Raw genomic sequence first — 26,570 nt, 5'->3', positions numbered from 1 at the left:
CAGGTGAAGGTGGGTGAGAACTACGCAACTGTGCTGAAAGACACTGAGAGCTTTGTTCAAATTCAGTCAGGGGTGTCACGGTTTGGTCTCTCTTCCTGTTTTATTTTGTAGTTTTCATGTCTCTTGTGTTCCTGGGTAACTTCACTTCCTGCCTTGTCCTGTGATTGCCTGATTGATTCCACCTGTGTCCAATCACCTGCACCTCCCTTGTGTATTTAAGCCCTGTGTGCCTGTTGTCCTTTGTCGTGTCATTGTCTATATGTCCCTCGCTGTTGGAGCACGTAATTGGGTTTGTTTAGAATAAAGATCACTTTTTTGGAAACCTGGAGAAGTCTGCGCCTGAGTCCTGCTTCCGCCTGCTCCTCCACGCGATCCTGACAAGGGGGGGGGGGGGGCTGGTGTAAAATAGCTTATTGAAAGTATGTATCTGCAGCACTTTGATGAGCATATTGGACAATGATCTCTTCATCCTTTTACTAAATATAAAATTAAATTAAATATAAAACCACAACATTTCATGCCCTATGTATGACATTTTTTCCTTTCAAACGTTTCTTGTTTAAATGCAGTGTTTTTTATTATTTGGTGCCCCCCCCCCCCCCCCCCCCCGCACACGTGAGCTCATGCAGATGCAGAAGGCTTCGGTTGCGCAGCATGTCCTCATGTCCCCGCACACGGAACCGTGCTGCGCAACAGGCCCCCCCGCTGCTGCCTGCAGTACATCCTTCCTTCCGGTGGCGCTACAGCACCGGACAAAGAGCGCCATGTGGAGCGGGGGGGGGGGGGGGGGGCGGACCGGGCCCCGTGGTGCTCCGTGGCTTTTTGCCGCAACTTCCATGTGTTATGAAATAGAAGTTGGCTGCGCATTGCAGGAAAACTGCCCCGCGGAGGGGGGTAGAATCCCGGATCCTTGGAGGAGGCCCTCCTACGTGTTGAGTGTTTGCCGAGCAAAGTCACACAAACTGCCCCCCCCCCCCCCGCCTTCATTACACGTGGTCACATAGAACCACTTGCTGTTCTCATAACGGCGTTGAAGGATCAGAACATCTGGATTTCTTTGTTTACCCTCGTGTCACACCGCGCGCTCGGTGCCGTCGACCCAAACGTCTGTTTCCCTCGAACTCATCAAACGCATCCCGCCATCACACGAGCCACCGTGTGAGATCACATCTTCTGACTGCATGGAACACCGGGTCAGTGCATCCGTCTACCTGAAAGGTGTGTGTGTGTCCACATCTACCTGAGAGGGGAGGGGGGGGGTGTGAGTGGGTCAGCAGCTCTGCGGGTCCCAGTTTAGAGTCCCGTGGGCGTTAAGAGAGAAGATTACAAATAGGCCGCATGGTCCAAGTTTTTTTTTTCTTCTTCTTCTTTTAAATCGCGCTCATCGAGTGCGCTGATTGAACGCGCCTCATCGGGGCACGCGCACGGCGTATTTTTAGAAGCGCTGCCTATATTTCGAGGTCGCAATGAGCCCGCAGCTATACGGCGCAGTGTGGGACGGGGGGGAGAGGGGGGGGGGGGGTTCTGGAGTCCTGAAAGATGCTCCTCACATGTGCACTTGCTGCCGTAATGGTCCCCTTTTATCGCATCGACACCGCGTGAACAGCACGAAGCTCCGACACGACCTTGTCTCCCCCCGGACTGCTGGTTGATCTTGACAGGGGGGGAGCATTTAGTGACAAGTCATGTTTTTATTTGGACTCTTATTATTATTTCCCAGCATCTCAATCTGCTGCAGGCTGTCATTGACTCTTCTACCCCCCCCCCCGATGACCTGTTGAGATGGGCAGCATGCTCCCCATTGGTTGTAATTGACAGCTGACGTCCAGATAAGAACAGATGCGGTTCAACTTGCTTCTTCAACAGTAACTCCGCCCTCTTTCCCCATGTCGGCGGACATGTAAGGGGACACCAGCCAATCACGTCTCAATCCGCTCCTACCTCGCAGGGGAACGACAGCACAAGGAGGCGGAAACTAGTTTTTTGGGTCCGGGTGGGAGGGGGGGGGGTGTATATAAGCAGTAAAGCGTGGGATTTTAGCATCATTGTCACCCTCCAGTGCCTCTTCTCTGTCTGACCGGAGGCGGGCCCCAGCGCGCACAGAGACCGCAGAGAGCCGTGCCAGCATTGGGGGGGTAGGGGGGTGGAGTTTTGACCGGCAGTGATCAAGAAGAAGGGGGGGGGAACCCTGCAGGCATCTTGCAGCATCCAAGGCACCGGGGGAGAGACACCCATGCTGACAGGGCGCCGTGGTGCTGACCCAAGGGACTCGACCCTTCAACCGGTGACGTAGAACTGAGACTGATTCAAGAAAACAACAACAAAAAGCTGCACAAACAATATATTTACATATTGTTGTGTATGGACTCGAAGGAGGTGAGAAAACAAAGAGGCGACAGAAACCACGGAGCAGACGCGCTCGGCAGAGTGACAGAGGCTTCCCGTCCGAGAGGTACGCTCCGCGCCTCTTGCGCAGAGGATTTTGTTTTGGGGGTGTAAAGAGGGGGGGTGTGGGGGGGGGATTTTATAGAGTGGTCTCCAAAAAAAAAAAAGCTCCACATGCAGCTGTAAAATGGGCTGTATCAGCTCCAAAGAGCCAGTTGGTAAGAGTTTGCTTTGAGAATCTCTTCTTCATTCACGCACGCTGGAGGAAGCCTGACATGTTGTTCATCGCTTTCTTTTTCGCATTTTATTTGATTTTTTTCCCCCCTTCGCTGCAGCCTTAGATTGCATTCAGGTGCATGCGATCCCGCTGCGGAGTCATGCGCACGTCCGAATGAGCAGCCTTTGTTATTGTCTCAACCGCAATCCGAACAGTGTGTCTGGTGATAAATGCTGATGTTCCGGGGTGCGTTGTAGCGGGGTTGGCGGAGGTGGAGGTGGAGGTGTCGGTGCGGAGCTCGAGGCGCTGCTGTCGGGAGCCTAAACATCGCGATGCTTCGAAGGTTGCAAGAATCTTCTTCTTTTTTTTTTTTTTCTTGTTCTATTCTTCGGCGAGCACGCCAGTCCGCGGCAGAGAGGACGAGCGGCGCTCAGCGGGATGCGCTGCTTCTCTAACGGCTTTTATTTATCCGTGACGAGATCCACTCATCCAGACGCGATGGTTCTGACCGCGCTGACCCACTTTAGTTGCAAGGTAGGACACCTTTTGTGTGTGTGTGTGTGTGAAGCGGTTGTAAGGAGGAGGAGGGGGGGGGGGGTGTTGCTCCGTACCCTCATTTACGCTCGAGAACGGGCAAAAACTAAAATAATAATAAACCTGGATAACCGGATCATTTTCGTAGTCAGTAAAATACAATAGTTCAAAGTAAACGGACTCCATCGGTGCTCCGAGGGGCGCGCACGCACGCACACACACACACGCACGTGCAGCAGGAGATCACCCGCTTGTTGCCAAGAAACAAGCTCCCTGTTGTCACCGCATCCTTTCGCGCTCTCGTGGATGTTTACACATCGGCGGAGACGCGACGTGGTCTCCGGTGCTCCTTCATCCCCCTCCCGACCTCTATGCGCGTGTCCCCCCTCCGTGATACCCCCGTCTTGTTATTTACTGGGTCTCCTCTGTAGCCTCCTTGAAGCAAACCGTGCACCCCCCCCTCCCCCGCCCCCCCCATCCATCCATCCATCCATCCATCCATCCGTGTCTTTCGCACACTCTTTCGCACACACGTATGTGCGCACTCGCTTCTTCTGGAGATGTAAACGTTGTTAAACTGCTTTTATCCGTCACATCCTCGCGGACACCCATCTTTCCCTGTCTGTCTCTCTGTCTCTGTGTCTCTGTCTCTGCGTCTCTGTCTCTGAGCCTCTGATTGGTTGTGTAATCTGTCACCTCAGAGTCGCTTGATGAGCGCGGCGCCTCGTCTCTTCTCGTGGCAGAGTGCGTAAAGGACATCAAGCCACCGCGCGCCTCAATCCGGAGGTGTAACACACAGCAGACACCTGTTTGACTCCCATCTATCTCGCCTTTGTGTGTGTGTGTGTGTGTGTGTGTGAGACACAACAAAGCTGCTAGTCTTGACCTAATTGTGTTGATTCGCTCACAAGTCTCAGAGAGCTTCGCAAGACGGGTGTGTGTGTCTGTGTGTGTGTGTGTGTGTGCATGTGTGTGCGCGCGCGCGCCTAAGAGATGCACTGCCGTGGTCTCTGTCTCCAGTTTCCACGACAACGGGAACTACAGAGAGATAGTGTGTGATTGAGACTTAAGAGAAATAAATAGATAAATACATTTTTTAAAGAAGATCCCAGTGAGGCAGGAGATGAATTAAGGTTAAAAAAGGCGTTGAATAAATAAAGCAATGCGCTCCGGTTGGAGGCTGATTGGTGCAGGGCCTCACCAGAGATCCACCACTATTTCCAGTCATAAAGTCTGGCCTCTCAGTTGGATCCAGTACAACACAAGTCTCATGTTTCATTTCAGAACCCCCCCCCCCGCCGTGTCTCTTGAACTGCATCATTGGCCTGCTTCTCTGCGTCAGCAAGGCGCTCTGATTTAGCGGACTCGTGCACTGCAGACGTGCACGGGGTGAAACCCCCCCAAAACGCTCCCAAACTAATCCACAGGAGCTTTTTTTTTTTCTTCTTTCTCTCTCCTGATATTGACTTGCTGACGTGTCGCCCTTGTACACGTGTGCGGGGGCTCAAGTGACTGGAACATTCTAGACATCAATCTCGTGCATATACCAACAAAAAAAAAACCCCACCACGTGTCGATCCCTCACCCCCCAGGAACAATACTTCCTTTGACAGAGGTGGCCTAGATCCGACGACATGATACCCGGGGCATCTGATCTCATCACACCCCATTAATCGGCGCCGATTGAATTCTGCTGGTGGGGCAACATGAGCTCTGCGCACTTAAACGACATGTCTGTGACCCGGGCCGTGAGGGGGGGGATTGTGGTTGGGAGATGGTGTGTGTGAGTGTGTGTGTGAGTGTGTGTGAGTGATTGGTCTTGATATTGCATTCGAGACGGGTGCCGGCGACTAATCGAGCGAGTCGTCCTTTTCACAGGCGGTAACCAGAAACGCCTCCCTGAAGCGGCGAGGTGGAAAGAAGAGCTAGGCGCTGACATTTCGAGCCCCCCCCCCCCACCCCCCCATCTCCTCCTCACCAGCATATCACCACCTACCGCCTAATCTCGTTTTGCTGATCTGTTTTGAAGAGGGAGGGTGAGACGTGTGGCTGCAGGGAGCTGTCCAGGTGCTGAAATGTCTGCCACTGCTGGGGGGCCTGAGGGGGGGGCTACGGTGTCAGTGTCACGTTATGAAAAGGTTCAACCCGCACATATGGTCCGTGTCTGGAGATGAGCGTTGATGGACGTCTGATCACGTGTGTCGAACCACAAAAAACTACACAAACGATTGCGTAACGGCATCAGGGTGTTTTACCCGTGTGTGTGTTTGTGTGTGTGTGTTTGTGTGTGAGTTTGTGTTTTCTAGATCCAACTTCATAAAATATCAAACAGGCCTGGGCTGCTGCAGGGCCGTACCTGCATGGCATGGCTTTTGAAGTGCATGGAAGTAGAGTCCCCCCCCCCCCCCCCCCCCTCCACACACACACACACACACTACATAGGCCCCTATGGTTTGGAGAAAAAACATGCTCATGAAGGTTGCAAACACCTTCTGGACGTGCAGGGGAGAGGTTTAACAATTGTTAGTCCAAAGTTGTGAAGCAGCCCCCCCCCCCCCCCCCCCCCCATAATAATCATATCGAACCGTTACACATACTGAAGGTGCCACACGGTTCTCCCCCCGTAGTTTAATTCAGAGACCGTCTGGTTTAAGTCATTTACCCGGTGTGTGTTTGAATGGGGGTAAAAAACTAATTGCATTGAGGAAGGGCCAAATTACATTACATGGTCATTGCCCCTCAGTGCCCCCCCCCCCCCCCTTCTTGGCTTGGTTGGCATGGTGACTGCATCCTCACTCACGAAGCAGCCCATTGCTTCTAGAAATAAACAAACACACATTTGAGACGGTGTCTGAGGCATCGTTGTCGTGGGGATCATCTTCACGTGCCCCCCCCCCCCCCTCCCGACAGTCGCCGCTGACGGCCCGCTGCCCGTGGACTGGAGCGCTGCGAGCTCCCGCTCCGACCTCGCGCTTTTGGGGAGCACGCGGACCCGCTTGGCGCGCAGACTGGTTCTGACAGCACCTTTGGGCGCACTGGACTTCAGCGAGGTGCCCTTCAACCTTCTTTTGTTCTTTTTGGGAGGGGGGAGGGGGGGGGGGGGGGGCTTCGTGCACTAAACCCCCAAAACAAGGGTCAGTTTGACAGGTGCTTCATAACCGATGAGTCGGCTCATTTGGAGGACGCACTCACAGTAGACATAATATTTAAATATTGATGCTGAGAGATTATTCTCCTCTCTGTGGACATTTTTTGGACGTTCTTTGGACGTCACTTTATGAGCCTCGCGTGTCATCACCTAGGCTCCGCCCACATGGACCTAAGCGAAAGGGGACAGTCACTCAGCACTTCGCCATACGAAGCAGGAAACGATTTCTCAGCCCGCTGCGAGGTTTGTTAATCGCCGTATTAACGCGTGATCCGACCCCCCCAGGAGTTCCTTCTCCATCTTATCTTTTCATTAACACCAACCACTTGGTTTCTAATTGGTAGCTTGCCATTCGGCAGGCGTTTGTTAGTTTTTGGAGACGTATGGAGTGTGAAGACAACACACAGCTGCACCGTCACCTCCTGTATCTGCAGGCCGCATCAAGCTGGCGCTCAGAGATGTTTACACGTTTCTCTCTCACTTTGATGCTTGGAACCCTGAAGGAAACACATTTTCCTTTCCAGGTTTTGACGCAGTTAAATCTGTGCTTTGATGGCGCAAAAACCGACGAGATGCTCTTGAGATATCAGAGGCGGGAAGGAGAGGCTTTGAGGGATCTTTGGTTAGTCCACCAAAAATAATCTGAGAAGGAGATCTGCTGCGGCAAATCTTATCATTTGGAATAATGGCTTCCACGTGTGTGTGTGTGTGTGTGTGTGTAGAAGAATGTGTTTTTAAACAAAAAGCAACAAGCAGAATGCGCCTTTGTGTTTGACTCAATCCGCCCGTAACACTTAATGATCCCTTAACAAATACAGCGATGAAGAAATGCCACTGTGGCGTTCTGAACGTCCCAGCCTGCAAACTGTGGGGTCAAATACGAGGGTCAAATATCTTTACTCCCTCCCGTAGTGTCGCTGTGCGCCGAGAGACCTGAAAGCCTCCGGCCTGTAGCTCCTGTTTTATAAGCTCGGCTTCCCAGACTTTATTCTCATCGCGGTTACAAATGTTCCTGAGACGGAATCCAGCTGCCCGCTGGTACGATTTCACAAATAAGACACGTCCAGCTGTGGGTGGACAGCATTAACCGACTTCCCTTTACTTATTTTACTTATTTCTAAAGGCCGTCACGATGCGTCTATGTAACCCCCCCCCGGGGGCCCTGTGTGCCACCTCGCCTCCGGATTATCCCCCCTCTGATCTGAGAGCTGCTCTGCGGCACAAGAGGATTATCGCGGGAATCCGCTGGTACCGCCGCGAGCTCGGGATCCCCCCCCCCCCTCTGCAGAGCCCCCCCCCCCCCTCCCCCCTTCTGACGGATCGTTCCGGTGTCCCAGTGGAATTGACAGGGCCGGGCTGATCAGATGCGGTCGGCGTTGTTGTGTCGCAACCCACCGATGAAAGATTTAAGTAGAAAAGGACTCAAGAACTCACTTTTCGTGTTCCTTACCGCAGCTCTCTGGTTTCTCTCTGGTTTCTCTCTGGTTTCTCTCCGGTTTCTCTCCGGTTTCTCTCTGGTTTCTCTCTGGTTTCTCTCCGGTTTCTCTCCGGTTTCTCTCTGGTTTCTCTCTGGTTTCTCTCTGGTTTCTCTCTGGTTTCTCTCCGGTTTCTCTCCGGTTTCTCTCTGGTTTCTCTCTGGTTTCTCTCCGGTTTCTCTCCGGTTTCTCTCTGGTTTCTCTCTGGTTTCTCTCTGGTTTCTCTCCGGTTTCTCTCCGGTTTCTCTCCGGTTTCTCTCCGGTTTCTTGGTGTAGGATGTTGGTTTTTTCCCAAACGAAAGCCAGGGTGGAAACCGGAGCCGACGGCCGACGCCATCGAGCTGCTCAGCCGGGCCGAGGCTGGTGACCCGCCGCGCTGGCGGTCGGCTCGAGGCGCTTTCGGTGTTTTCCCGCGTGTGAATGCAGGTTAGGGCTGCAAATAGGGGGGGGGGGGGGGGGGGCGCAGAGGAACCTGTGGACCCACGATACCCCCTTTGGGGCTTGACTTTTCAGAGGAGACGGATGTGAGGGAGGACGGACAAATGACACGTGGCACCACTGGAGAGACCCGCCGGGTCGTGTCCAGGTGATGGCGCTGGGCAGACAGGAAGTGATCTACAACCTCGAGACCCTCCGTCAGCTGACCATAAGAAAGCTATTAGCATGCTCCTTAGCCAGCTGGCACCACAGACCTGTTGTTTCACACAGTGAGACAGCGACACTTTACTCTGCACATGTTGGCTCATAATTATTAGGAAGGGTTGAGCAGTTATGGGCTGTCAAACTAGCCGCTAGTTGCCCGGCAACCACTGCGCCCATCTGAGAAATACTCAAATTGTTCTCAAACTAATTATTAGATTTTTTAAAATTAGTTTTTTTTAGCTTAAACAGATGCAATAAAACATGTTGCTGAGTGCTGTTGTTTTCATCAAATCTTTCAATGAGGTGTTGTTGTAAGAATTTACACTTTACACGCAAACAGTGTGCTTTCCAAATAAGCTTTAAATAGTTTCATTCACCTCATTTTTAGCTTTACTTACTCAACAAAACTACTTGGTCAAAGCTTTGGGAAAGAAATTGTATGTTTGTTGCCTTAAATAATAACTTTTTCTTGTATGACTAGTATCAGTATTTAAAGAGAGGACATAACATTTCTTATTAGTCCCACATTGGGTGAATTTACAGTTTGACATCTGAGACACACAGAGACATTGTGTGTGTGGATGTTTTCATACGGTTTCATCCCCCTCAATCAAACTTCTTCTTCTTCTTCTTCTTCTTCTTCTTCTTCTTCTTCTTCTTCTTCTTCTTCTTCTTCTCCTTTTCTTTTCCTTCTTGTTCCAGGTGAATGTTGATGACACCGTTGAAATGTTACCAAAATCCAGAAGAGCTCTCACCATTCAGGAGATCGCTGCGTTGGCGCGGTCTTCGCTGCACGGTGAGTGTCGTCCGGCTGGCGAACGCGTCTCATCTCAGGCGCGAGGCCGCAGCGTGACCCCCCCCCCACTCTGTGCTTCGCCTCTCCGCAGGTATTTCCCAGGTAGTGAAGGACCATGTGACGAAGCCCACAGCCATGGCCCAGGGCCGGGTGGCCCACCTGATAGAGTGGAAAGGCTGGTGTAAGCCCACGGACACCCCAGCGGCTCCGGAATCGGACCTAAACTCCTACTCGGACCTCACCGAGGGAGAGCAGGAGGCCCGCTTCGCCGCCGGTAAGACTTGTTATCACAGGCCCGCTTCACCTGAGGGGGGTGACCCACACACCTGAAGAGAAATAACGACCACAAAAAGAGATCTTATTAGACACAAAACCACGTTATCCCGGATCGTGCTTCTCCCTCACAAGCATGCCTTGAACTTTGACCTCTTGCTCATGTATCTGCGTGCTGTCCTGGATGTAGAAGGACGTCCTGGTATTAGAGGGGTCGGGCATACTGAACAGCTACGCCCCCCACCAAGGAGGTTGAGAGGTCCCGTCACCTTCATTGAACCATGGGACAAAAGGGGAAAGCCCACCGTGTCCTCGTGTCCCCTTCAGCCGGTTCACGCTGTCCCCTCCGTCCCCTCTTTCTCTTTCTCCCCCCCCCACGTCCTCGCTGCAATGCAGACTCCCAAGGTGTAGCCGACTCTGGCTATCGGTTGCCGGGTTCTCCGGAATGAGGGCACGGACACTGTCGTATTTGCGGAACACGGTTTTTATTTGGTTTACTGACACAGCGTTGTCTGCTTTGCTGTCGGCGCTCCAGCCCGCTCTGTTCCCCGCTCACCCCCGCCTCACTGCTCAAATAGGGGGAAAAACGCACACAATTATCCCCAGCTGGCTGTTATTGTCTCCAGCTGGCCCCGTTCCCCGAGCCACTCCCCCGCTCTCCCACCTGCAGCCGGGCTGAAACCACGCCCGCCACCACATACCCCCACCGCCCGACTTAGGCCGGGGAGCCGTCCGGCCTAGCTTACTCCCCCCCCCCTCCCTCGAGAGGGCGGGAGAGGAAGTCCGCCACAACCATCTGCGTCCCCGGCCTATGGACCACCTTGAAGTTAAAAGGCTGCATGGCCAGATACCACCGAGTGATCCGGGCGTTAGTATCCTTCATGCGGTGGAGCCATTGGAGCGGGGCGTGGTCCGAACAGAGGGTGAATGAGCGTCCCAGGAGGTAGTAGCGCAGGGAGCCCACCGCCCACCGGATGGCCAGGCACTCCTTCTCCACCGCGCTGTACCTGGCCTCCCTCTCCGACAGTTTCCGGCTGATGTAGACCACCGGGCGGTCGACCCCCTCGACCTCCTGGGACAAAACGGCCCCCAGCCCTCTGTCCGAAGCGTCGGTCTGCAGAACAAACGGGAGAGAAAAGTTAGGTGTGTGGAGGAGTGGCTCCCCACAGAGAGTCTGTTTTACCTTCTCAAACGCCCGCTGGCACTGCTCCGACCACTGGACCGGATCTGACGCACCTTTCCGGGTCAGGTCGGTCAAGGGGCTGGTGAGGTCCGCAAACCCGGCGATGAACCGTCTGTAGTAACCTGCCAGCCCCAAAAACCGCCTCACCTCCTTTTTCGTCTTGGGGCGCGGGCAGGCTGCAATTGCCGCTGTCTTGTCCACCTGAGGACGCACCTGCCCCCCCCCCAAGTGGTACCCCAAATACCGTACCTCCCTCCGTCCAACTGCACACTTCCCCGGGTTGGCGGTGAGCCCGGCCCGCCTCAGCGACTCCAGCACCGCGTCCACCCGCCGCACATGCTCCGCCCAGGTGGTGCTGTGGATAATAACATCATCAAGGTATGCGGCCGCATACGCGGCGTGCGGGCGCAGTACCTTGTCCATGAGCCGCTGGAATGTGGCCGGGGCACCGAACAAGCCAAAGGGAAGCATGGTAAATTGGTACAAACCATACGGAGTGGAGAAAGCCGTTTTCTCTTTGGACTCTGATGACAGGGGAATCTGCCAGTAGCCCTTAGTTAAATCCAGGGTCGTAAAAAAACGTGCAGTGCCCAGCCGGTCCAGGAGTTCGTCGACCCGGGGCATTGGGTAAGCATCGAATCGTGATACGTCATTCACCTTGCGGTAGTCCACGCAGAACCGCACAGTCCCATCCTTCTTGGCCACCAGAACGATGGGGCTGCACCACGCGCTGTTGGACTCTTCTATTACTCCCATTTCCAACATGGCTGCTAATTCCTCCCGGACCACTTTTCGTTTGTGTTCGGGTAGTCTATAGGGTCGTGACCTTACCGTCACCCCCGGGGGAGTCTCAATTCTGTGCATTATCAGGTCGGTGCGGCCTGGCCGGGGGGAGAACACATCAGCAAACCGCTTCTGCAACTGGGCAACGTCTGCTCTCTGGTCCTCAGAGAGATGACCCTCACACGGGAGCGGGGTGGGATTAGCCGCTTTTGGCACCTCCGGCCCCAGGTCCTCTCTTTCCGATACTGTGGAAATCAGAGAAACAGACTCCGCCTCCCTCCAGGCTTTCAGGAGGTTGAGGTGGTATATTTGTGTAGCACCGCCCCTGTCAGACCGCACCACCTCATAATCAACATCCCCCACCCGGCGTGTGACCTCGAAGGGCCCTTGCCACTTAGCCAGGAGTTTTGAGTTGGAAGTAGGAAGTAATATAAGTACCTTTTCTCCCGGTGTGAATTCTCGCAGCATGGCTCCTCTGTTGTACAGCCGCTGTTGTCGTTCCTGGGCCTGGAGCAAATTCTCCCGTGACATCCTTCCCAGTGTGTGGAGCTTTGCTCGCAGGTCCAGAACGTACTGGATCTCGTTTTTCCCGGGGCTCGGACCTTCCTCCCAGCTTTCCTTAATAAGGTCCAGCACCCCTCTTGGTGACCTGCCAAACAGAAGCTCAAAGGGAGAAAATCCCGTGGAGGCCTGGGGGACCTCCCGGACTGCAAACAACAGAGGGTCAAGCCATTTATCCCAATTACGTTCATCGTCGCTAATAAATTTACGAATCATGGACTTCAGCGTCCTATTCATCCGCTCCACCAACCCGTCGGTTTGGGGATGGTACACGCTCGTGCGGACGGACTTAATGCCCAGTAACCCGTAAAGTTCTCCCAGTGTGCGCGACATGAACGAGGTGCCCTGGTCTGTTAGAATCTCTTTCGGGATTCCAACCCGGGAGATGACCTGAAACAGAGCCTGCGCGACGCTCTTTGCAGAGATATTGCGCAATGGCACTGCCTCCGGATACCGGGTTGCGTAATCCATGAGGACTAACACAAAGCGGTATCCGCGTGCGCTCCGGTGAAATGGCCCGATGAGGTCCATGCCGATACGCTCAAACGGGACCTCCACCAACGGTAGCGGCCGCAGCGGGGCACGTGGTATGGCTGGTGAATTAACCAATTGACACTCCGGGCAGGACGCACACCAGCGGCGCGCATCCGCCCGGATGCCTGGCCAATAAAATCGGGCCATTATCCGGTCTAGTGTTTTCCCGTATCCCATGTGACCCGCCATCGGATTATAGTGAGCCGCCTGGAAAATCATTTCCCGGCGGCTTTTCGGCACCAGCAACTGGGTGTTTTCCTGCCCCGTTCGAGTGTCACGACTCACTCTATACAGTCTGTCCCTAATCAATGAGAAGTGCGGGTACGACAGTGCTGCGCCAGGGCGCACCAAATGACCATCAATTTTTATCACTTGGTCGTAGGCTGAGCGTAGAGTATCGTCACGAGACTGCTCGAGTGGAAAATCTTCCATGGAGCGAAACTCGGGAACCGCCGGAGTCTCCACGGGATGCTCCGCCGGTTCCCCCCCTCCCCCGGCGGCGTCGGACGACCTCGCGTCACCGCTGAGCACAGCACAAATACCGCATGTCCCTGTCGGTCGTGAACGCACCCCCGCAGCCTCTCCCATTAGCGCGTTAAATCCCTCCCAATCCGTTCCCAAAATTACGGGGTGCGTCAGGCGGGAGCTAACCGCGACCTTTATTCTATATTTTTTCCCCTTGAACCTAAGTTCGACGGACACTATGGGATACTCATGAATGTCCCCGTGCACACACCTAATTTTCACCCGCGACGCTTCTACCAATGCCCCTGGCCGAACCAGGCTCTGGTGTATCATGGACTGCGAACAGCCCGAATCCACCATCGCCTGGCGTGTACCCCCCTGGGTTCTTACCGGAACGCGGTACGTCGCTCCCGGGCCGGGGGAGGGTGCTGGAGCGCCGGCAACCCGGATCACCTGCCCCACCTCCATTAGCGGGCACTCCCTCCGTAGGTGGCCGGGCCGCCCGCACCTCCAGCACTCCTGCCCTGGCGCTTGAGAACCTCCCCGTGGGTCAGGAAGGGGGCCGGGGCTTGCTGTGGTTGGGGGGTCGCGGTGCGGGGCCGTCGGTGTCCGCCGTGGGGCCGGTCCGGGTCGTCCCGCCGCCTGCTGCTGGCTCCATCCCTGGGCTGCCGCCGCGGGTCGGGGCGGCGCGCCCTCCCCGTCGCCCGGTCCGCGGGGGTGTACCCCCAGGTGGTCCTCTGCCAGGGTGACGGCTGCCTCCAGTGTCGGTGGGCGGTGATACCGGACCCACGCCGCCGTCCGGGCCGGGAGCCCCTCCACGAACTGCTCGAGGACCACTTTCTCGAGGACGTCCGAGGCTGATCCCACCCCGCCTGGCCGAAGCCACCTGGCGGCCGCGTCCTTGAGCCTCTGCCCGTAGGCGAATGGCCGGTCCTCGGGTCCCAGCCTGGCCCCCCGGAATCGCCGCCGGTGGTCCTCCGGCAGCAACCCCAGTCTGTCGACCACTGCCTTGCGCACCGCCACGTAGTCCCGCCGGGCCGCCGGGGGCAGCCCCATGGCTGCTGCCTGCGCCTCCCCTGTTAGCAGCGGGAGCAGCCTCACTGCCCACTCCCCGGCCGGCCACCCGCACGCCTCCGCCGTTGTTTCGAAGGCCTCCAGGAATGCCTGTGCATCGTCCTCGGCCGTCATCCGGTGGAGAGTCAGGCTCGCCATCGTCGGGATCGGTGGTGGTGGTTCCGCCCGCGCCACCAATTGCTCCAGGGCCTGGGCCTGCCTCCCCACCTGGGCCTGGAGCGCCCCCAGGAATTGGCGGTTGGCCTCCGCCTGGTCGCGCTGGATCGCTGCCATTTCTGCCAACATCTGGCCCAGTGCGAGCACCGGCTGGGCCGCCATCTCCTGCCGTTGCTCCTCGTCCGTCATTTTTCCTCTCCGCCGAGTTGGGCGCCACTGTAGCCGACTCTGGCTATCGGTTGCCGGGTTCTCCGGAATGAGGGCACGGACACTGTCGTATTTGCGGAACACGGTTTTTATTTGGTTTACTGACACAGCGTTGTCTGCTTTGCTGTCGGCGCTCCAGCCCGCTCTGTTCCCCGCTCACCCCCGCCTCACTGCTCAAATAGGGGGAAAAACGCACACAATTATCCCCAGCTGGCTGTTATTGTCTCCAGCTGGCCCCGTTCCCCGAGCCACTCCCCCGCTCTCCCACCTGCAGCCGGGCTGAAACCACGCCCGCCACCACACAAGGTTAATTTGCACAGCGAGGTTTCGCTGCTGGATACAGTGCCGCCCGTGACGGGGCGATTTTGCCCCGGGGGCTTCCTCTGCCCCCCCCGCCCCCCCCCTTTCTCTTCTCTCTTTTGGTTTGCCCGTGTTTGCCTGACCGGTTCCGGGTTTAAAGGAGGACGATGACGGACGAGTTGGTCCCCAAAAAAAAGGGACCCGAAATAGTTCCTGAGGTCTGTAGGTCCATCGATACTTTAAAGGCACGTCCCGCATTCGTTGCGGTGCCTCGAACATTAAGGTCAAATCCTCAAGACCTCACGCCAATGTGTTTGAGTCAATTAATGTGCTTTGACTTTGCAGTCAGGGGTACGTGAGACGTGTGGGTGGAGGCTCAAAACGACTCGCGTCTTCTGACCACCCAAAACTCTCACGTCATTTCTACATGACGTCATACACACACACACACACACACACACACACACACACATAGGGGACCACGCAAGGTGCCTCCGGCCCGTCAGGTTGACACTAATTGACATTCACGCCCGGTCACGCTGCTTCTCCTCTTTGGCCGACGTGGTCGTGCGTCCGTTCCATCGAGGATCCACTTTGTGCTGACTCCTTCAAAAAAATAAAACTCTCCTGCTCGTCCGGCGAAAACGTCACCGCTCGGAGGTCAGTGTGTGTGTGTGTGTGTGTGTGTGTGTGTGTGTGTGTGTGTGTGTGTGTGCGTAGCAGGCATCCTGAGAATATGAAAAGGCAGGTGGGGTTGTCCTATTGATGGACGGATTCCTGCCAACAACACGCGCGCACACACACACACACACACACACACACACACACACACACACACACACACACACAGATTCTTTGAAGTTAATCCTGCAGTGTCTCTCTGTCGTGCATTAAACTGGATGCCAAGCCTTGACTGACACAAAGAGGCTCATGTCCCTGTGTGTGTGTGTGTGTGACTATCTGCTGGAAGCACATCTGTGAGTGTGTGTAGCTGCATTGTGGTGCGCTGTAGTGTTGAAGATTTACTTGTAGCCCGAGAATGTTGGGAAATTGTAAAAAATTCAAGCATCATGTTTTAAAAGAGAGATCATTTTGCATCTTTTCATTGTTGTTGTGTCTCTTTCGAGGGACATTTGATAGATTAAAACCCACAGGTGGCCCCTGACACTTCAAGTCCAATAACATAATCAATCCCTGTGCGGCAGTTCCCTTTGTGACCCAATGAATATTTAAAAAGGAAGAATGAATCGGCGCTGACTGGTGTAAAGCCGCACAGCGAGTGTACAGACACCTCGAGATGAAGGGATGAAGTCCTTGCCTTGGCACAAAGCCAGCGTGCGCGTGTGTGGTAATCTCCATTTCAACATCTTTCTTTTTTTTTGTTGCACAGTTTGTACTTCGGGTTTACGATTTTCTTGTGTTGTTCTACACGGAGGACACGTGTGGCCCTGTGGCGCCCTTCAGACGGGGAGGAGCTCTGCAGCGTGGGATGTACCCGGTGCTTGTGAGGAAGGTTCAGAGCCGGATACAGTGGAAGATGAATGGGAGCATCGATCCGTCTCTCTCTCTCTCTCTCTCTCTCTCTCTCTCCCTCTCTCTCTCTCTCTCTCTCTCTCTCTCTCTCTCTCTCTCTCTCTCTGCGGGAGACAGCGCATGAATACTGACCATTGAGCAGACAGGGAGAGACACACATAAAGAGAATGAGATGGAAGAGAGAGATTTAGAGAGGTAAAAAATCAAAATGAGAAGTGAGGGACAAGAGAGAGAGAGAGAGCTGCTCTCTGATTGGCCAACTCCTGATTATGATTGGAGGCGAATTGGTCTCTTAGACCGTATTGGTTCTGACTGATGCTGAGTCACCCGTACACGCACACAGACACACACGCACACACACATAGATATACTCTCTATGTGTGTGTTTGTTATGGTGATTAATCATTACAGCAGCGAGGGCAAATAACCACTGCAGGGATTCCAGCTAATGATGAACTCATTTATCTCAACACATTGTGATTAGAAAACCAGATTTTTTTGTAATTATCCTTGAAAATATTGCGGATGGGATTACGCCTCGATAGGTACAAAAGGCCACTGTGTACAAGCTACCAAAAGCATTTAAACTGGGTGCTAATATGAATAATAAATAAATAGTTATTTATAGAGACACCGTAAAATATCAGCCTTACATCCTAATGTCAAGGACGCGCTTTGATTTCTCATTGTCACAGTCTTTTTTGTTAGTCCCAAAAAAGAGAAAATGCAACAACATAAATCAGATTTGGTTGGATTTCATTGTCAAAAGAAAAAAAAGACATTTAGAATTTTAATAACGGGTGATGAAATATGTCTGAACCCGGCAGCGGGAACCTGTTGCATCGATGGAGTTGTTACTTTGGATGAAACCACGTCAGCCACCAGGTTCGGCTCATTGATACAATCCTCGCCTTCACGTCAATACTCATTACGAAGTATTCCTGCACCGGCGCCCCCCCTCCCCACCCTCCCCCCCCTGCCACTCTGAGCGCGGCCATCCGTAAGCGCAGCGGTCGCTGAGAGAGCCGGTGCGACGGGCTCCTTCACGGCAACACCAACAGCCCCGCGACATGGAGGCTACATGGACCTCACGTTACCATGCCAACCATGTACTTCTGTGTGCGCTGATGTGATTGTGTGTGTGTGTGTGTGTGTGTGTGTGTGCAGGTGTGGCAGAGCAGTTCGCCATCGCGGAGGCAAAGCTGAGGGCCTGGTCGTCTGTGGACGGAGACGAGTCCAACGATGACTCGTACGACGAGGACTTCATGTCCGCTAACGAGCCCGCCACACAGAGCACAGGTACAGCCACACAGAGCACAGGTACAGTCACACAACACAGGTACAGTCACACAGAGCACAGGTATAGCCACACAGAGCACAGGTACAGCCACACAGAGCACAGGTACAGCCACACAGAGCACAGGTACAGTCACACAACACAGGTACAGTCACACAGAGCACAGGTACAGCCACACAGAGCACAGGTACAGTCACACAGAGCACAGGTACAGTCACACAGAGCACAGGTACAGCCACACAGAGCACAGGTACAGTCACACAGAGCACAGGTATAGCCACACAGAGCACAGGTACAGTCACACAGAGCACAGGTACAGTCACACAGAGCACAGGTACAGTCACACAGAGCACAGGTATAGCCACACAGAGCACAGGTACAGTCACACAGAGCACAGGTATAGCCACACAGAGCACAGGTACAGTCACACAGAGCACAGGTACAGTCACACAGAGCACAGGTACAGTCACACAGAGCACAGGTATAGCCACACAGAGCACAGGTACAGTCACACAGAGCACAGGTACAGTCACACAGAGCACAGGTACAGCCACACAGAGCACAGGTACAGTCACACAACACAGGTACAGTCACACAGAGCACAGGTATAGCCACACAGAGCACAGGTACAGCCACACAGAGCACAGGTACAGCCACACAGAGCACAGGTACAGTCACACAACACAGGTACAGTCACACAGAGCACAGGTACAGCCACACAGAGCACAGGTACAGTCACACAGAGCACAGGTACAGTCACACAACACAGGTACAGTCACACAGAGCACAGGTATAGCCACACAGAGCACAGGTACAGTCACACAGAGCACAGGTACAGTCACACAGAGCACAGGTACAGTCACACAACACAGGTACAGTCACACAGAGCACAGGTATAGCCACACAGAGCACAGGTACAGTCACACAGAGCACAGGTACAGCCACACAGAGCACAGGTACAGTCACACAACACAGGTACAGTCACACAGAGCACAGGTACAGCCACACAGAGCACAGGTACAGTCACACAGAGCACAGGTACAGTCACACAACACAGGTACAGTCACACAGAGCACAGGTATAGCCACCCAGAGCACAGGTACAGTCACACAACACAGGTACAGTCACACAGAGCACAGGTATAGCCACACAGAGCACAGGTACAGCCACACAGAGCACAGGTACAGCCACACAGAGCACAGGTACAGTCACACAACACAGGTACAGTCACACAGAGCACAGGTACAGCCACACAGAGCACAGGTACAGTCACACAGAGCACAGGTACAGTCACACAACACAGGTACAGTCACACAGAGCACAGGTATAGCCACACAGAGCACAGGTACAGTCACACAGAGCACAGGTACAGTCACACAGAGCACAGGTACAGTCACACAACACAGGTACAGTCACACAGAGCACAGGTATAGCCACACAGAGCACAGGTACAGTCACACAGAGCACAGGTACAGCCACACAGAGCACAGGTACAGTCACACAACACAGGTACAGTCACACAGAGCACAGGTACAGCCACACAGAGCACAGGTACAGTCACACAGAGCACAGGTACAGTCACACAACACAGGTACAGTCACACAGAGCACAGGTATAGCCACACAGAGCACAGGTACAGTCACACAACACAGGTACAGTCACACAGAGCACAGGTACAGTCACACAACACAGGTACAGTCACACAGAGCACAGGTATAGCCACACAGAGCACAGGTACAGTCACACAGAGCACAGGTACAGTCACATAGGTACAGTCACACAGCACAGGTACAGTCACACAGAGCACAGGTACAGTCACACAGAGCACAGGTACAGTCACATAGGTATAGTCACACAGCACAGGTACAGTCACACAGAGCACAGGTAAAGTCACACAGAGCACAGGTATAGCCGCACAGGTACAGTCACATAGGTACAGTCACACAGCACAGGTACAGTCACACAGAGCCCAGGTACAGTCACACAGAGCACAGGTACAGTCACACAGGTACAGCCACACAGAGCACAGGTACAGTCACACAGGTACAGCCACACAGAGCACAGGTACAGTCACATAGAGCACAGGTACAGTCACAGAGCACAGGTACAGTCACACAGGTACAGCCACACAGAGCACAGGTAAAGTCACACAGGTACAGCCACACAGAGCACAGGTAAAGTCACAGAGCACAGGTACAGTCACACAGAGCACAGGTAAAGTCACAGAGGTACAGTCACACAGAGCACAGGTACAGTCACAAAGCACAGGTACAGTCACACCGAGCACAGGTACAGCCACACCGAGCACAGGTACAGCCACACAGAGCACAGGTACAGCCACACAGAGCACAGGTACAGCCACACAGAGCACAGGTACAGCCACACAGAGCACAGGTACAGCCACACAGAGCACAGGTACAGCCACACCGAGCACAGGTACAGCCACACAGAGCACAGGTACAGCCACACACACACACAAAATCCCATTTATTTCCTTCATACTGCCCCCCCTCCCTTAGTAGCTTCCATTGTCCCAGTGCCCTACTTTTCATCCTCCCCCAACATTTTCTTTCTTATGTACCGTGCGGTAATTTGATATCCCTCCTGCAACTTTAATATCATCCCCTTTGCTGCAGAGTCTCTGTGTGAGGATGGTGTGTGAGTGGGTTATAAATACACACTGTGTATTTGACTGTGTGTGTGTGTGTGTGTCTACGCTCCCCCGAGCTTTCATCTTGATTACACTGAACCACCAAGAACCTGAACCTCTCCCTCTTCTTCATGCCTTCTGCTGAAAGGCCGTTAGCTGAATGGTTCCTTTATGCTACCACACCTCAGTCTGAGGGCTCATCGTTTGGACCAGAACGATGGCAATTTACCTCGAATTCAAGCTAGAACTATTAGAAGTATTTTATCATTTCATGTTCAGAATCCTTCCACTGCTGGTATTTCTCCTTCTTCTCATTTTTTTCTTCTCGACTTTAATCAGGTTTTGTTACTTTAAATTGCTAATCGGCTCCTTTACTTAATGCAATGATTGATGTTATTCTTCAGTCTGAGCTCCTTCTTAAAGGCGTCCCTTAAGCTCACATTCAGTAAAAACAGCACATTCCTGAGGACCAACAAATGATGTTTCCTCCACACACGTGAGCCTTGAATCTCTTTTCACACCTTTGATGGTTTGCTGGCGGGCTTCTCTCTCGCCCTCCAGCTGTGAACAAAGAGTCAGACAGTCTCATCCCTCCCAGATGTTGCTCCTCCTGCGTGACGTCGTGCTCACGGTGTGCTTCTCTCCCTCCAGATGTGTCTTCGTATCCGCCCTACCTGAAGGACCTCATCCACAGCCAGCTGTGCCAACACCTGGGCCTGCGAGGGCCCTTCGGCGAGGGCGGGGGCAGCGGGGAGCCCTCCCCCACGGCGGGCTCCCCGGACACCTTGGGCTCCAGCCTCTGCAGCCTGGACGAGCACCACCCGCTCCTGCGCGACCTTGGCGGCCCCCACCGCGGGAACCACTCCTGCAGCAACGTCGCCGAGCTCGCCGCCAAGATCCTGGCGGCGCTGCAGGGAGGGGAGGAGCTACTGCTGGCCCGGCTTCAGCGGGTGGCGCAGAGCGGGTGCGGAGGAGGGGGAGGGGGGGACTTCAACGGCCTGGGCGGGGGAGGTCGGGGCATCCGGCCCTGCGGGGGTCAGGACTCTCCCTGCTACTCCGTGTCCTACTCTGACACGTACCTGTCCCCCGGCGAGGACGACGACACCCCCTGCAAGGACTATGAGAGCACCGCGTGCCAGGCGGAGCCCGAGGGGCCCGGGGCGGAGTTCCCGCCCGCCTTCGACCCGCGCCGGAGGGTCTCCGACGTGGCGTCCTCCTCTGGGGTCGTGTCTCTGGATGAGGAGGAAGAGGAGGAGGAGGAGGAGAGGGCAGGAGAGCCCAACAACAGTGTTTAACCCCTACCAGCTTTTTTTTTTTCATTTTTGTTGCAACAAATCTCCCCTCCCATCCATGGCGTCTGGAAAGTGTGAACTGCGCATGCTGCCCCCCCCCCACCTGCCCCCTCCCTGACTGAAACATAAATCATCCGTCTCTGCCTTACTTGCAGCATTTCGACTCCTCCCTCCTCGACTCCATTTCCTTTGAAGGCGTCCAAACAATCTTTTTCATCCGTGTGAGAACCGGACCGCGGTCCAGTGACTGTCCTCATGGGGGGTGGGTGGGGGGGACGACACGCGTCCTCCGTCTCCTGTCCTCACGTCCGAAGACGGGCAGACAGGACTAATCGTTGCATGTGTGATGCCGACATGGACGGGCTGAGACGGTCCTGAGCACGGTTTGCAATCTCAGCTGTTCTGTAACCCCCCCCCCATCCCCAGACCCCCCCCGCCTCCCCCATGGGAGGGAGGGTTGACACTGCGTCCTGGGGTTTGCCCTCCCCTCCCTCCCCTCCCTCCCCTCCCCCTCCTTTGCAAGAGACTACATAGCATCCTTCTGGGCATGGCTTGCTGAGAATGCCAAACTATCTAATCCTGTCACTACCAATTATGAGCAAATGCTGGAATGTCTTCAAAGTGGCAGGACGTATAGTAGGTATTTTAAAAATGACGACGTTTATAAAAGGTACAGATTTGTCACAAATGATATAACAGAAATGATATGCTTTTATCGTACTAGTTTTCTATCACTCAAACATGCATTATTCCAGACATCATTAGGATGGACATCCGACCCTCATGAACTTAAACAGCTATTGGATATTTCGACGTGGATTCGTCCATCCCGGGCCGAGGGTCCCGAGGGTCCCCGAGGGTCCCGAGGGTCCCGAGGGTCCCCGAGGTCGCGGCGGGCGGTCGGCGGCGCCGGTGGAGGAGACGGAGACGGAGGCGTTTTTTTTCCTCTGTGAAGAGATGAGTTGCATCGTCAGATTTTCTCTATTTTTGTACGCGTCGTCTTGCTTTGAGCTCTTTGCCTCCGCGGCGTGCCGCTGTGTGTGTGTGTGTGTGTGTGTGTGTGTGTGTGTGTGGTTTTTTGCACGAAGCTACTGTGGCTGTAGATTTCTCATTTTCTTTGTTATCACTGTGTGATATAGTTTACTGAGGAAAAAAACTAAACAAAAAACAAATGTGAAGAAAAAGAGGATACTGTGATACGGTTTGTTCTTGTTTTTGTTTCAGCGCCTTGACGTCACTTATTTTATTTTCTATGTGACTGGTGGAGAAACTCATCTGCCTGTTGATTCTCATTCATACAACTCAGGAAAACCCCATTGGAGCAGAGTATTACCCACAACACCCCCCCCCCCCCCGCCCCCTTCTTGGTGTGCGTTAGTTATTTTCTACAAATAATAAAAGCACAGATTCGGTCCCCACATCCGTGTTTAAATGTTTGACTGTTTAGAAAAGCCTCAACGTGTGCGCGTGACTCCAAAGTAAGATGTCAGCAAGCAACCTCCGCTTGCACGGTTTCCCACTCCAGACCCCCCCCCTCCCCCCATCCCACCCTTCCTCGATGCAGCAGTTCCCTTTAACGTGTCTGGTTGAATTCCTGCGGGTTCTGTGGAGAAATCGGATGAAACAAAGCGTGCGGACCACGCAGACCTGGAACATTATTTTGAAAATACAGACAGGATGTCAGACTTCTTCAGGCCGAACAGAAACATCTACATTAAATGAGCTCAGGGGGAGCCGCTGAAGCTGTGCCTTTCATCCGTCACCTTCCACCTGCGGGAGCTGTACAATCATCATCATCACCATCATCACCAACAGCACCTGCCACCTCGTCAGCTGGGCCGTCACCCCGCCCCCCCCCCCCCCCTCCCCCCCAACCCTCCCTTCTGGGTGAGCAGAATGAAAACCTCCTGAAGGGTCTTCTCTGCAGCGATGCCGGCGGGGCGAGGGGTCTTTTATCCAGTCATCCACCCCCCCCCAATTTAATCTCAACCACCCCCCCCCCCTCCCCTCATTAAAGACCTTTGTTGAACTTACTTCGTCCCTGTGAGAACATTTTGTCCTGGTCCTCCCCACGCACAGACGGCCTGATGAATGTCTCCCCTTCTTCTCCTGTCTCTGTCCTGTGTCCAGCCCCCCCGTCCCCCCCGTCCCTCCCTCATACACCCCCACAGGGGGCTCATTATGTAAAGGGAGGGCTTGGCAGACAGGCATTTAGCCTGTGATTATAAAACCACCTGAGGAACAAGAGATACGTGTCTCTCTTGTTCCTCCCCCCCTGGTCCCCCCCCCCGCAACTCCCCCCTTTTCCCTTTCATCTTCACCACGACACACGTTTTGCGATGAGCTGCCCCAAAAAAACTCTTTCGGTTTGTGGAAGAAGATAAAAAAACGCCAGCTGTCTTTGAGTGAAACGTGTGTGTGTGCGTGTGTGTGTGTGCGTGTGCGTGTGTGTGTGTGTGTGTGTGTGTGTGTGCGTGTGCGTGTGCGTGTGCGTGTGTGTGTGTGTGTGTGTGTGCGTGTGTGTGTGTGTGTGTGTGTGCGTGTGTGTTGCTTCAGGCGAGCGTTGACATTGGACACTTATCAGAGAAGTGCTCCAGACTCCCTCTGGGGGGGGTGATAGTGGCGGAGGACCCGGCGCTATAAAAAGACGTCAAAACATCTGCCACACGGCGTCTGGGCGGGAAGCCCCCCCCCCAACCCCCCACACACCTCTCACCCCGCAGGGCCCCCCAGTGGTCACAGTGTGACACACTGAGGGAGAGATGTGGTCTGTGGCCCACATTAGCCTCCCCCCGTCTTAATTAACGCATCGCACAACCCTCGGGGGGGTCGGGGGCGCACAGTGACATCGGGCAAACACACACACACACAAAATGGAAAGAGACTTGTGAGAGTTCAGAGAGCAAAGCCATACAGCCCCCCCCCCCCCCCCAGCAGAGACAAAGACACTATGAGCTAAGACACCCCCGTCCACATCGTGAGAGGGCTGCATGTCCCCATCAGCATCACACACACACACACACACACACACACATCCTGACTTTCTTTCTTTCTCTCTTTCTTGAATACTGTTCTTTTGGCTGAAGGTAATTATTTAAATGTGTCCACCTTTGAGAAGTGAATCCTTGTTCGCTGCGTCTAATGTCATTTTTGCGTTAATAAAAGATTGTTATTGTCATTTGCAACAAAGTGTTGTTTTTTTTCACGAATTTAGTCCTAAATGTGAACACGGTGAGTTTTAACCTCTTGGCGTATCTCCATCAGAAGGTAAAATGGAGCAAAGCGTTCATGAATACAGTTCCATCCAGGGATGTGCTGTTTAATGGTCATGATTAGAAAATGAACATTTACATTCACCTCTTTCACGCCGTGAAGCCTCAATTAGCCTCCGGACACCACGACATCATCGCTGCTCCCTTATTAGCAGGTCAAAGGGCGGCAGTTAGAGGAAGCGCTCCACATCATTTCTCCATGACGTTATGGGTCCCGGGGGGGGCTTCATTCTACCCCCCAGCTCCGGTTTGCAAGAGTTTAAATAATAAATGTTCCTCGATAGGGTTTTAAAAATGTGTATGAAAGGTACGATTTAAAATTGAATTCCAGTCGCTTCTGGTGGAGAACTTATTTCTGTCACAATCACAACAAAAGTAACAATGTAGAATGTTCTAAAAGTCAGAACATCTCTAAAAACCTTTTTGGTAAATTCAGAAAAAAAATGTAAAACCAACAAAACGTCATTTCATTGTCCGAAGCGACTTCCATTGTATTTCAACCCTTGGTTTACATTTTTCCTGGGGAGCAATTAGAGGTCAGGTGTCTTGCTCAGGGACACTTTGACATGTCACATGAGGCAGCCGGGATTGAAACCACCAACATCACGACTCACACAGCATCACACTACTCCATGTGCCCAATATTAAATAGTATTAAAAAATTATTAAAAAGTATTATTCTGAGATATATAGTTGAAAATAATCTATGCTAGATATATCTAGATATATGCGTAGTATTTTTAGTCATATTCTGAAGATATATATATATATATATATGATTTGTCTTAGAAACACAGTATAGTAGTTGATGATCATAGTATGAAAGGCAATATTGAGATAGGTGAGGAAAATGAATGGTGTAGTGGGATAAAAAAAACTCCAAGGTCACAGTGTGCCAACAAGAGGAATAAACAAAGAATTGTGGGATACGTAATTCAAATAAAATTGTGAAAACATCATATTGTACAAATAGAATGTCAAAAAATAGACAAAGCTAATAACAGTCCTGCTATTTCAAAAGACATGTTGACGTCAGCCGCCTGCATTGACTGGACTGTTTACAGCGTCATTTGAGAATGTAAAGGTCATCTGGGATTGTAAAAGTCATGCAGGATTGTAAAGGTCATGTGGGATTGTAAAGGTCATCTGGAAATTTAAAGGTCATCTGCGATTGTAAAGGTCATGCAGGATTGTAAAGGTCATCTGGGAATGTAAAGGTCATCTGCGATTGTAAAGGTTATGCAGGATTGTAAAGGTCATCTGGGAATTTAAAGGTCATCTGGGATTGTGAAGGTCATGCAGGATTGTAAAGGTCATCTGGGATTGTAAAGGTCATGTGGGATTGTTAATGTCATCTGGGATTGTATAGGTCATGTGGGATTGTAAAGGTCATGCAGGATTGTAAAGGTAATCTGGGATTGTAAAGGTCATGCGAGCCCTGTACCCACGCAGGCTTTTAGTCAGAATAAAAACCCTTTTGTGATGATTTCCAGTTTGTTCACCTGTTTCTTGGACTTGACGTTGTTTCCTCAGCGGATCACAATCGGCCACTTCTTGTCCTCTCTCCTTATTGATGTGAAGTTTTCCTGGCGTAGGCTCACCCAGATTAACAGACGGCGCGGGGCGGGAGGGGCCTCTGTAGGGCCTTATCTCTGCGCTGTGACCGGATTAGAAGGGGTCTCCGCTCTCTTATCAATCTGTCCGTTACATTCCTGGCACCGGCAGTTGGACGGACCGCCATTTATGGCTAAAGGGAGAACACAGCGCTGTGCCATTGACCCACAATGCACTGG

The 26,570-nt window shown here is 53.2% G+C and overlaps 1 protein-coding gene across 6 annotated transcripts; it reads left to right on the top strand.

The window, feature by feature from the left end:
• Positions 1-1,134: 1,134 nt before the first annotated feature.
• Positions 1,135-24,694, top strand: fam131ab (family with sequence similarity 131 member Ab). Of its 6 annotated transcripts, XM_037462541.2 has the most exons (7): positions 2,039-2,284; positions 2,374-2,452; positions 6,047-6,186; positions 9,104-9,197; positions 9,289-9,471; positions 17,434-17,565; positions 20,865-24,694. In XM_037462541.2, exons 1-7 carry the CDS (start codon positions 2,234-2,236, stop codon positions 21,506-21,508), a joined length of 1,323 nt encoding a protein of 440 aa, XP_037318438.2. In that variant the 5' UTR covers positions 2,039-2,233; the 3' UTR covers positions 21,509-24,694. The 6 variants fall into 6 exon arrangements, with proteins under 6 accessions (XP_037318471.2, XP_037318438.2, XP_037318463.2 ...); XM_037462566.2 differs by lacking the exon at positions 6,047-6,186 and having other exon boundaries at positions 2,224-2,284; XM_037462550.2 differs by lacking the exons at positions 2,039-2,284; positions 2,374-2,452 and adding an exon at positions 2,537-2,603.
• Positions 24,695-26,570: the final 1,876 nt, after the last annotated feature.

The sequence above is a fragment of the Pungitius pungitius genome, chromosome 3 (assembly GCF_949316345.1).
Source record: "Pungitius pungitius chromosome 3, fPunPun2.1, whole genome shotgun sequence".
Taxonomy (NCBI): Eukaryota; Metazoa; Chordata; class Actinopteri; order Perciformes; family Gasterosteidae; genus Pungitius; species Pungitius pungitius.
The sequence above is the reverse complement of the archived record's forward strand: the minus strand, read 5'-3'. Positions and strand labels throughout refer to the sequence as shown.